Here is a 12312-nt window from a genome sequence, read left to right as displayed (position 1 = left end):
AATGTTGTTTTGTAAGAGTACAGTTCATATAGACAAGCAATCTGTCACTTTCATAGTAAAAAACCTATGAAGTTATAAAACAGAGTTTTTGGAAAAAAAACAATGAAGCCGATCTAATTTTTTAACTGCACATGCTTATCCGGCCATTTTCCAGCACAAAGTTGCCTATAATTATATTCATCTAGCAATGAGAGTTCCTACACCAACCAAGGGACATTGCAGATAGCAATCAAGACACATTCAGCAAATGTCAAGGCAAAACACCCACGTAGCTCCATCACAGACATAAGCTCTCTAAATTACACATTAACAAAGCATGCTTGCCACAGGTAAATTTAAATACTGTCAGTTATGGCAAACATTCATGAATATGCAAGGGTCAGGGTCTAAACTTAATACATTAACTTCTACTACTGAAACTGAATGGTTAGCACTTCAACTCTAGCTTTCTTAACTTCAACTGACAGCATGCATGTCTTGGCACACAATACATCCAATTTTCTGTTGCATGCACTAGCAGTGGAAGAGCATGACAAGCTCAGACAGAAGTGCAACAGGTGAGAAACTGCCTCAAAAGCCTTGAGTTTCCATCCTACCAAAGGCTATACCAGTATGCAGGTGACGAACTTTTAAACTAAAAGTATGCAGGTGACGAACTTTTAAACTAACAAACTATACTGTTTCAAGGCGGCTCAATCTCAAGTTACACAATTACGTACAACAAACGTGCTTTGTAATAGTTACTCAGCTCTACAGTGATCCACAAAATAATTTCTATAGCATCCGAGTTAAAACTGTTTTACACTCTGAAGCCAAAATTAAACATCACATACACAGCAAGTTCATAGTGTCAAATCACAATTAAATAGTGCCCAACATGAAGAGAAATCACACTGACATGTTTACGAACTTCAGAAAGGACAAGTCTTTCAATGTCAACTTCATTGATACAAGAGGGGCTGTAAAGAAAAACAGTCAAACAATACTAACTTAACTGCTAAAATATTTAATGTACTTGTGTACTAAGTTTTGTTGTATTTCCACCACTAGTTCAACACCAACATTCTGCAAAGATTCCAAAGCTGTTCTACACAATGAAGCTAACAGATTTTTGTACATTCAACAGTTAACAAAATGTCTATTCAGTATTTACTGCCATAAAGTCTGCTTCCTATACTGCAATACAGAAATTACAGCTTTTCATCACATTCAATAAAAACTCGTGCAGCAGCTGCGAAGGCTGTGTATAATTGTCTACTCTTTCAATTGTGAAAGTATATTTGCACTGAACATTTTATCTTTTGCTATTATTTACCAGTTTCACAATTGGTTTAAAATGGCAGATAACCAGTTTCCTTCCCTACAGATAAAAAATTGTGATAACATGCAGGCCTTACAAATTTTTCTCGATACAGGGTAGTTGCAATAAAAGAAACCCAGCCAACTACAACCTGAGCATGCATACAAAGAGCAAGGGTAAGTCTATTCCAAGACAAAATGTTTGCCAATTCATTATACTGGTCACATCTCTAATTTTTTTTAGTTGTTTATTGGAGCTGAAATTGGAGAATTTAGAATGAATATGCAAAAACTTCCCTAGTATCATTTGGTTCTATTTATTTTACTTACATGGGTATGTCCATACACATGCTCAAAGACAAGTTTGCACTGCATTTTGTTTGTGCAAAGAATGATAATGGTGAAAAATGTAACTACAATTCAGGTAGTTACTTTTACTGTCTTCTCATAATGACCATCAGCTTATGTTTGTAAGTATATCCAATACAAATTTGTACTGTCTCACAAGCAAATCCTCAGTTTATGTCAATAAAAAGTGGAAGAACCAGTATATTCATGAAATCTAAACAATTTAAACCACTGGTATACATCTAGGGATTTTAACTTTATTAATAAAAAATGCATCTTGTCAATTCCATTTTATTTCAATCAAAACATTATGCAACAGCTGTATCTTCCTTAATACGATCTTTTTTAAGCAAGCCCATAAATGATGTTTTGTCAGCAGCAGTTTGGAACCGTCCATGGCCAAACTTTGATGAAGTATCAATGAATTTCAAGTTGATCTTTTCCAAAGCCTTCCTCTTCGTGTGCACAAGGAGTGACTGCAAAAATAAATACAGGTTGTCATACATTTGCAGTTCTTAGTACAGCAAACATCATTCATGAAGTTAAACTCAGTCCTATCATTGATCATCAAATTTATAGCAGAATCCTTTTGGCTCTACTGTAAAATCATCATGCTAAATCTCATTACTAACCATTCTTAACATTGTTATCACCATCTTACCTTTCGCAGAGTTATAACTCTCTTCTTTGGCCCCATACAGCAGCCTTTTATCATAACAAAGTCATTGTTGACTTCACCATAATGTGGGAAACCTCCCATTGGAGTAATGGTCTTCTCTGTTAAATCATATTCAGTAGATGCATTGTTTTTCACCACCTGCAAGAAAAGAAAAAAAAATCTTAAAATTATCTTTACAATCAAGACAGCAAACACTTAGTTCTTTACAACATCAAAATATGGAACTCACCTTCCCATCTTTCGCATGAATTCCCTGACCAATGCGATATATTTTCTTGTTCATTTCTGTTCTGTGGTGGTAACCCTTTTGGCCAGCTCTGGCTACTGTGAATGATACTCTACTAGGATGCCATGCACCAATACAAGCAACCTTACGCAAACCCTTGTGAGTTTTACGAGGCAGCTTCTTTGTGTGCCAACGAGATGTAACACCTGAAACAAATAAGATTTAGCAGTTAATAATACCTAGGTGACAGTTCCTTTATCAAGACAATTAAGGGGACAATAAAAGGAATGTCTATACAAGTAATCTATAAGGCAATTAGTATTCATTGTCACACTTTTAATGATTTCAACATTGAGTTCATTTACTCTCATAACTTTGGCACACTTCACAAACATGCATAAGACTGAGGCTGTCAGTAGGAAGGCAACATTGTTAATATCAACATAAAAATGCATCTGCAATGCACAATTTGTTTCATCACATCCTCAAAAGTTCAAAACTTATATTGAAATGAACTGTCATCATACCTTTGTAGCCATGACCTTTTGTAACACCAATCACATCTATCATCTCATCAGGAGCAAACACTTGCTGAACAGGTATAGGTTTTTCCAGGTGTTCACGTGCCCATTTAACTTTGTCTGCAATTGAACCACCATTCAGTTGGATTTCCATTATGTGGGCTTTCTTCTGCCTTTGCTTTAATAGTTTCATCTGGAAATAGAAATCAAAGATTAACTTCTTGACCCACAAAATGAACAAATTTATTAGCAATTAATTTGATATGGCGTAGGAACTAAAACACTAAACCCTTTCACACTTTTGAGTGACTCAGTGAAGTTAATTTATTTTTGAATCTTATTAGAATTGCTTACAACTGCTTATATTTTGCAATTTAGAACTAAAAACTTAATGTGTGCATCTCTCAACCCTTTTGTGAACTTATCTTTGTGGTCATTTCCCCACTTAAGAAAAGGCAAATGTTTTGCCCCCCCAACTTCACATGACAACATTAATCACTTTACAGAAAACTTATTGTTGGAGCAGTTTTTATAGACCTGCTACAGAGCCAGGCAAATCCAGAGGCAGTAACATATTTCAAAAATCTACGGGAAACCCAAGTTGGTAGCAAGCAGACTTCCCACAGTGTATGTTGTGGCAACCTACTTCCTGAGCTTTCTGGGAAGAAACTCCATTGAAAAGCAGAGTTCCCAGGACCTCTAAAATGTTTTTCGGTCATATGTATACTTCCCATAGGTCTAAAAGTCACATTCAACAACATATACAACAGTGATATGCTTACCCATAAACACAGTAAAACAAAACCAATTACTGTTAAGTAACTCCCTAATGGCCCATTGCTATGTAGTTTAATGCATTGTTATTAACAAACTAGAAAGTTCACAAGCAAAGTGCAAATAAAATCAAGTTCCCTTCCATTCCATGTGTGGTTGCACTCAATAACTATATGACAAAGCACAGCAGTCAGTCATCCTTTTCCTTTTCTTGCAGGCTTTATTGGGTAAATCTAGATTTCAGTTTGTACTTACCCATTATCAGTGCACTATTTCATAGTATCAATGCCCATCCTAGCTAAGTCAGTCCCCAGTTGTTGGGGCTTCAACAAGCTGCAACAGAAGCCTGAACAGGGGACTGACATACCAAGAGAATGACACTATGAAAGTGCACTGACAAAGGCTAGTCACTAGCTGAAATCTAGAGTTGCCTCATAAGACATTAAACAAAAAGGCTGACTGCTGTGTTCCATCATTTGAAAATAAAATCAAATTCAACATGTGTAACAAGTCAAATTGCTTCCAGTAGTTAGAATTGGCACCCTAAATGATCAATTACAGTGCAAAGACAGAGACATTACATTTGTCATCAATCTGCTACATACATATTAATGCCTATGAAGTGCTTCCAAAAGAAAATTCACATTACATTAAGTCAACAAGAGCAGCTGTACCAGGCATGGTTTGTCTCCCAGGTCCCCACCCAATGGGCTCCTGAAAGCTTATGGAATATGCCGTGCCTCTGCACACTCCCAAAAAAATGGGGGACAGAGATTCTGTATGATGCTGTGGCAAGGAATAGACTGCACAAAGCAGCTCCAGGGCCACAATGGTAACTGAGTTCAGCCGAAACTGTTCCTCAGCACCAAGCATCAACTGGGAAAGTTAACAAATTTTCAACTCTACTCACCTGTGTGTGGGCAATCACTCTGATCACCTTGCAGTATCTTTCAATTTTTTTGAAGTCACGATCAATTGATTTACGACCCAAGTCATCCTGCCACTTCTTTGAAGCTTTTGTAAATGCCTTCTTCTTTGACTTGTACCTGTTGAAAAAACAACTCAGGGGATTGTACAAGGTGTGATGGAATGCCGGGATAGGGAAACCAGATTGACACAGAAGAACATCTCTTCATTATGAGCGGAGATGAATCTTCTTCGCCCAACTGGAATAACTTCCATGATGAGCTGTTATTGCTCTCATCATCTGAGTGGAGAGCTTTAATATGAATCATTAGAAGCTGTACACAATTTCTTTAACAACTACACTTATGATGGCTTTTCAGCTCAAAACTAGTTTTAATTAATTTAAAATAGCCATGTACTAATGGAAAAGCAAATACAGAGGCAAAAATTTAACAGCTAGGACAGAATGCTCAAATCAGACATTCACATATTATGTATCAACAAAGTGTGCACACAAAAAAATTAATGAGCTTTAAAGCAAAATTACAATTGACCTGCTATGGACTGTCTCTCAAACCACTACCTTTATCTATATTTCACACACCCCTTCGAAGTGTAGTGGACTATGTACTTTCCTACTGGTTGACAAGCTACACATCACAACTCTTCCATTGTTGTTGATCTATAGGCCTTTAGTGACACAGATATAGTATCTGAATATCACTGTTCTGTTCAATACTACCAAGATTTTCCTTGGTGGGAAAAGCTGGATCTTATATGGAAGGTGTTTTACACGAGACAGATGTGGACATTCAAGAACAGCTCAGTGCAAGACTTATGACAGTGATAATGACCCTAATTTAGATATCTTCAGTGATCACAACACTAATTCAGAGCAGGAAACAAAGTGATGAAGATGTGACAGCAGATGACAAGGTAGAAATTTAGTTCTTTGGTAGGAACAGATGCTTTCCTGGAGAAAACAGCAGCCACCAGCAAACTTAAGAACACAAGACGACAAACATTGTCTTCCAGGTTCCTGGACTGCAACAAATGGCACAAAGTCTGAGAAAACCCTGCTGTTTTGGAGGCAGGAGGTTCGTTTGATCAGTTGCCAACGAGCTCATGCACATACACAGAGCTGAATTAGTGTACGAGTAGTGCTTCTCCCACTTCGGGAGACTGTTTGCCGTATGAGCACTAGCAGCAAGCAGCCAGATGCTACCCGAAAACATTTTTCTGGCTCGCCCAAGCTGCCAGATTCCCACATGCGCAGAACAAGCCGAGTTATAGTTTCCTCCACGTAACCCGTGTATGTTTCGTGATATTGCTGGTCTTTTCGTTTACAGCTCCCACGTCAAACGAAAAAACATTTCTGTGGCTGGGAGCCATCAAGTGAATTAATATACATTGTCATAATCATGAAAGAACAAAATAAGTTAGTTTTATTCCGCACTATTGGCTACTTTCAACTTCATTCAATTTCAAGTGCAAATTGAATTTTCTGGGACGAACGACATACCACAATAAAGAATTAAACATGAGAATGCAGTACTGGACCACCAAGGAAATTTGTATCCCGAATACCACATAGAAAAGCTGAATATCAGGCACCTCAGAGTGCATCTGGACATAGATATGTGCAATTAGAATGGAATGAAGCATTTTAGTATTGTTTATGAAATTCCAATGCTGCTGGAGGAGTCTAATGTCCTGTTTGTTTTATGACACTAAGATTTCAATGTTATATACATACGAACATACGTAGCACTGACTCAGCAGGCAAATTTGATCAGCAGTTTTGAAGTAAATATTTTGTTTCAAATATATTGACAGCTGTAGGAGAATTTTACAAGTCTGCCTTCTGTGGAACAGTGTCTTTTGATCTCAAGACACTTGTCTAGTACTTCCTCTAGTTTATTCGTAGAGCAGAACATAAACTTTCAGTTTTACAGTTTCTTTGCCTGACAGACAAACTTGTTAATTTTTTTTCACATTTAAATAGCAATGAAATTTATTGTCCTTTATTCTGGTGTGAGCTACAAAATTAACTGTATTTCGTCTTACTAGCTGATTGCAGTGCTGTGTGATGTAAACCTGACTGGAAATGCTACATAACAATATTGCAGAATACAAATTAAAAAAAAAGATTCGGTCAGTTACCACATAGGAAAATGTTATAGTACTTTGAGCTGTAGAGTTTAGTTTTGAAATGAATAATACGCCAAGAACTGCTTCCTTATTTGTATTCCTAATCTGGATAGAACTGATAAAACAATTGCTCCAGGTACAACCCCCTGGTCACTTGATGCCCACCACACACGACATTCCACACAAAAACGAGACGGCCTGCCTACATCATCGTAGCTGTGCATGCACAGTACAGCCTGTTGTCTTACTATCTGGCAACTGCTCACACGAAGGTAATGAAATGCTTGTACCCTTCCATAGGGGATGCGGCTTTGGAATGTATATGCCAAACTTGGCAAAATACGGCTTGAAAATTTAGTTCCTGACACTGACAATTTACTTTGATAATGTGTACATTTATTCTGGATATTGGCAGCAATGGTCACATCCTTTCAAACTATAGGTTTGTTTGAGCAGTTACCAGAAAGCGCCAAACAGGCTCTACTGCGCATGCGCAGCTATGATGACGTAGGCAGCCCGTGCTTGGTGCTTGCTCCGCTCATATGCTTTTCGTCGTATTTCTAGTGGAGCATCACGTGACCATGTGTAGCTGTGCCATCTGTGCTGCATGTTGTTGAGAGGACATACTGAGTTGTACATAGAGCAATTGTTTTATATCCCACACAGATAAAGGATACAAATAAGGAAGCAGTTCTTGGCAAAATATCATTTCAAAATTAGACTCCACAGCTCGAAGTACCATAAAATTTTGCTAAGGGGTGACTGTCAGATTGTTTTTCTGCTTAATTCGTACTCTGCAATACTGTTATGTAGCATTTCCAACAGGTTTACATCTACACAGCACTGCAAAAAGCTAGGATGGAATACAAATTACTTGCAACAAAAAGAGTCTTGTGTAGCTTACACCGGAATAGAGGACAATAGATTTCATGACTATTTCAAAATGTGAAAAAATTAACATGGTTGTCTGTGAGGCAAAGAAACTTTACAACTGACAGTTTATATTCTATTCTAGGAATAAATATGAAGCAACGTGGGAAGTTAAAACGATGAAACATGGTATGCTGCCAGCCTAAAATTTAACATGGAATGGCATTTTATAAATTTAAGACGTAAACACAAATTAAGAAACAACTTCAGACCCAGAGGAAGTACTAGACACATGCCTTGTGATCGAAAAACACTTTCACAGAAGGCAGATCTATAAAATTCTGCTACAGCTGTCATATTTGAAACAAAATATTTAGTTCAAAACTACTGACCAAATTTGCCTACTTAGCTTCAAGTAAATTTTCAAACCATACTAAAATGCTTCATTTCGCTCTAAAAATTGCACATTTCTATGTCCAGATGGACTCTGAAGTACCTAATATTCAGCTTTTCATGTGGTTCTCCTGATACCAATTTTCTTAGAGGTCCAGTACTGTATTCTCATGTTTGGTTCTTTATTACGGTATAACGTCATTCGTCCCAGAAAACGAAAATTTGCACTTTAAACTGAACGAGGTTGAAAGTAGCCAATAGCACGGAATGAAACACTTTGTTTCAAATAAACAAACTCCCTCAGCGGAAAATAATTAACTGAAGCAAATTTCTCTATAAAACAGACAGAAATAGCTTCATTAAGACACTAATGGTTCATTGCTAAGAACGTGGAAGTAATACAAAATCAGAAAATTAAAAACTAACTTATTTTGGTCTTTATGGTTATGAGAATGTATATTAATTCAGTTGATGGCTCCCGGCCACAGAAATCTGTTTTGTTTTCATTTGACGTGGGAGCTGCAAACGAAGACACAAAACATGTACACAGCCACGGGTCACGTGGGGAAGGACCCCCCCCACTATAACTCAGCTTGCTCTGCACATGCTCAAATCTGGCAGCTTGGGCGCACCAGGAAAATTTTTCCAGGTAGCTTCTGGCTACTTCCTGCTACTGTTCATACACCAAACAGCCACGCGTCAAGTTCCCGGAAGCGGGAGGAAGGCACTCATACACGAATTCAGCTCTGCACATGCACACGAGCCCGTTGGCAAATCATCATCATCATCATCATCATCGTGTCAAACTTTCGAAGAAAAGACCTCACATACATCAATGTGCTGTTGCTTTTAGAAGTTGAAAGTGGCACAAATTTTCATTTTATTTAATTATGGAGTGCAATAGCCAATCCACTTTGAGCAGTGAACTCTAAACTGAATCTTCATACAACTTCTACCAAATGAAGAAAGTATTCCCAACGAGTTATTTTGAGAAACCCACAAAAAGCCTGCAAATTTTGTCAGTTTCTTTTTCTAAATGTATGAAAACTTTGCATTGATTAAAAACATTCAACTTTCCATGAGGTCTGCGTGTATGAAGTTTAGTGATGAAAAGAAGTCATGAGAACATATATTCAGCAAAACAATTGTTAAAATACACAGGTGGTCTGAGATCCTCCATTGTAACTGTGCTGCCAATTCCCGTAGTAGTTATGGGGTAACAATATGTAATCCAACACTCCGACTACACCAATCGACAGACAACATCCAGAAACTTAAAACATTAAGTGAAAATTCAGTAATTGGGCGTAACTGTGTCAAATGTTACACCAACTTTTCAGAATATAATTCATGCAGCAAGTCAATGAAGCTATCCAGATGCAAACCATATTGGGGGCAGAGTGTGATTTCTCAATGGCTGCTAAAAATTTTATGTACCTTCATCCCTAAAAAAAAAACCCCATAAACGTGAATCCACTTAATCCTTTAAAACGAATTTTATCCACTGAAACAGCCTACTAAGTCATTCAATGTAACATAAAAGCTACAGAAAGACTAACAAATAAGGATTTAAACACTACAGGAAACGAACAGTGATCAAATTCTGAAACCAACTCCAGTATAATTGCTCTTCATAAGAAAACGCTAATTAACATAGATGTGTCACAACATTATGGAACCTGAAACCCCGCATAATGACTACCAGCCCTAAAGCATCTCCCTCACTTAATTGTTACTGTGTTACAACTAAGGGTGTTCCTATCAACAATTTCTTGTAAGACAAAGCTTGTTACACGATTTTCAACATTTAGCTTCTTTCTTGTAATTTCAACTAAAGCCAAATCAAAGACTAAATATTGAAAACCCACTCAAACTTATAAAAATCTAACTCCAAGACCACTACAAAAATCTAGCTTCCTAGCAAAGAACGAAACTTACCAGTTTTTGTAGAAACGTCTCCTGCAGTCCTCTGACAAGTGCTCTGCCCACACTGTCTGAAGGGCTCTTAAACCATGTGGAGTTTCAATGTACCCAACAACACCAACTATGATCATTGGAGGCGTCTCCAAAATTGTCACAGCTTCGACAATTTCCTTTTTGTTAACCTCTGGAGAGAAAAAAAATTTGCATAATAGAAAATAAAAGCCTTTAACATTAAGTCATGAATACAAATTATTGCTATTTCCACATTAAACAACGTTATTCTAAACAATTAGACAGTGACAGCAACATTTCACAAACGTTCAGCCAACAAAATTTTGAAAAAATTGTATTGTGCCAAGCATGGCTTTTCTCCCAGGTCATTACCCAATGGATTCCTGAAAGCTTATGGAATATGCCGTGCCCCTGCACATCTTTCAAAAAAAGCAGCAGAGTTAATTTACGACACCACAGTTAGGAATAAACTGCACAATGTCAAGCAGCTCCTAGCCTGTAGACATGGACCACAAAGTTGTGCCTTGCCTTTATGTCGGGCGTGCATACAAAAGACATTGATGTAGAGCAACCAATGTTCTGTATTGCCACTTTCCATCAAATCTATATGGTACATACGTATCACAACAAGGAATAGATTTTCTCCTCAACAATTTTAACACATTCACTAAGGGTGTCTGTAGCAATTGTTAATTTCAAATCCTACTCAAATTATAGAACAACCGCAAAAGTAATACTACTTCTTAAATAAGCAAAGAAACTTTCGTTTCTCGCGATATGTGCCACGAGGCGGAACTTAACACCACATGAATTAAATATTGAACTTACTTGAACCAGGTCTATCTGCTTCTCTCACCACGTGCGTCATGCCAGCTTTATAGCCAATAAATGCAGTAAGATGAACAGGTTTCGTTGGATCATCTTTTGGAAACGCTTTCACTTTACCACGATGCCTCTGCGATCTCTTTTTCGGATAAAATCCCATAGAGCCATGGCGAGGGGCGCTGAACTTTCGATGAGACTTAAAACGAAAACATACATAATTATTTTTACGCACAAGCATTACATAGCTAACAATATATATTATTAGTCACAAGTCTCAGACCGCCCTAGACAATTTCCTCACACGTGGTCAGAAAGTCTAACCATGTACACAGCTAAATCATCATAGACTAAATATCTTTGCAGCAATAGCATAATCAGCTAACAATTTCAACTTTCTATAGCACTTACAGGAGAAAATATTCAAACCACACACAAAATACTACATACATTACAAAAACACTACCGCTGTCTCAAATTCCATCACCGACCATACTCACCATCTTGCCTACACGAATGAAATGAGACACTTCCTGTCCACGGCAGCCCTATTTACTCTCGCGTGTCTACCCACAATTCAGTCCTCTTACGTCACTGCCGGTTGGGTACGTTCAGAAAAGTACAACTTTGGAAAAAAGACACCACCCCAACAAAATGTTTAAAAATAAAATACGACACTTTTCGCTATACCGTTAATTTATAAGTATCATAACCGACTATTTACTTTTTTAGCTCAGTTCTTAAATTTCCATCAACATTCTGTATTCATGAAAAATTTCATGGATTACCATTGGTTCACGTTTGTTGACAAAACGGCGAACGCAGTTTCTTGAAACGAAACATTTTTTTGGAAAACCACACTAGTACGGCAGTATCGTTAATGCATAACCAATATCGTTTCCCGCTCAGCAACTCCATTCTGCTGAGGAGTGTATCGTGCAATAATCGAATCTTTCAGTCTAATTGAGTCAACAAACTTATTTACATATTATGGAACCGTTTGCCATTGTCTGTACCTAATTCTTTCAGAATAACTTCGGCCTTTATCATTTTAATGAACAATGGTAATTTTTCTTGAATTTCTTCTTTGTGTCGTGAAAGGTACGTTTCTCTAAAACCGAAAAAAAATCTTCCTTAAAAACAGAAAAGTATCTATGACTCTGAAAATAATTTTCTTCCACTGGTCGAAAAACATGTGTATACACTGAGTCTCTAGGTTTATTGAGTTTCTCCACTCTTCCACCAAACACCAGCCGATGAAATCTACTACTGAGGCAGCCCCCACAAAATTTACTATCAGTCTCTCTCTCACCAAACCATGGGGCTCTCAAAAATTGGTGCACACGATGTTTATTCTGATCACCCATTTTTTCATTCCATCTCTGTAA

At 37.4% G+C, this 12312-nt stretch overlaps 1 protein-coding gene across 1 annotated transcript; it reads right to left on the bottom strand.

The window, feature by feature from the left end:
- Positions 1–1922: 1922 nt before the first annotated feature.
- On the bottom strand, positions 1923–11506 carry LOC124774822 (60S ribosomal protein L3). The gene is made up of 8 exons (XM_047249511.1): positions 11425–11506; positions 10931–11123; positions 10106–10274; positions 4758–4893; positions 3080–3266; positions 2556–2758; positions 2309–2464; positions 1923–2123 (listed from the first exon to the last, which is right to left on the bottom strand). Exons 1-8 carry the CDS (start codon positions 11425–11427, stop codon positions 1956–1958), a joined length of 1215 nt encoding a protein of 404 aa, XP_047105467.1. The 5' UTR covers positions 11428–11506; the 3' UTR covers positions 1923–1955.
- Positions 11507–12312: the final 806 nt, after the last annotated feature.

This window comes from Schistocerca piceifrons, chromosome 2 (assembly GCF_021461385.2).
Source record: "Schistocerca piceifrons isolate TAMUIC-IGC-003096 chromosome 2, iqSchPice1.1, whole genome shotgun sequence".
NCBI classification, from domain to species: domain Eukaryota; kingdom Metazoa; phylum Arthropoda; class Insecta; order Orthoptera; family Acrididae; genus Schistocerca; species Schistocerca piceifrons.
This window is presented reverse-complemented; position numbering and strand designations above follow the sequence as displayed.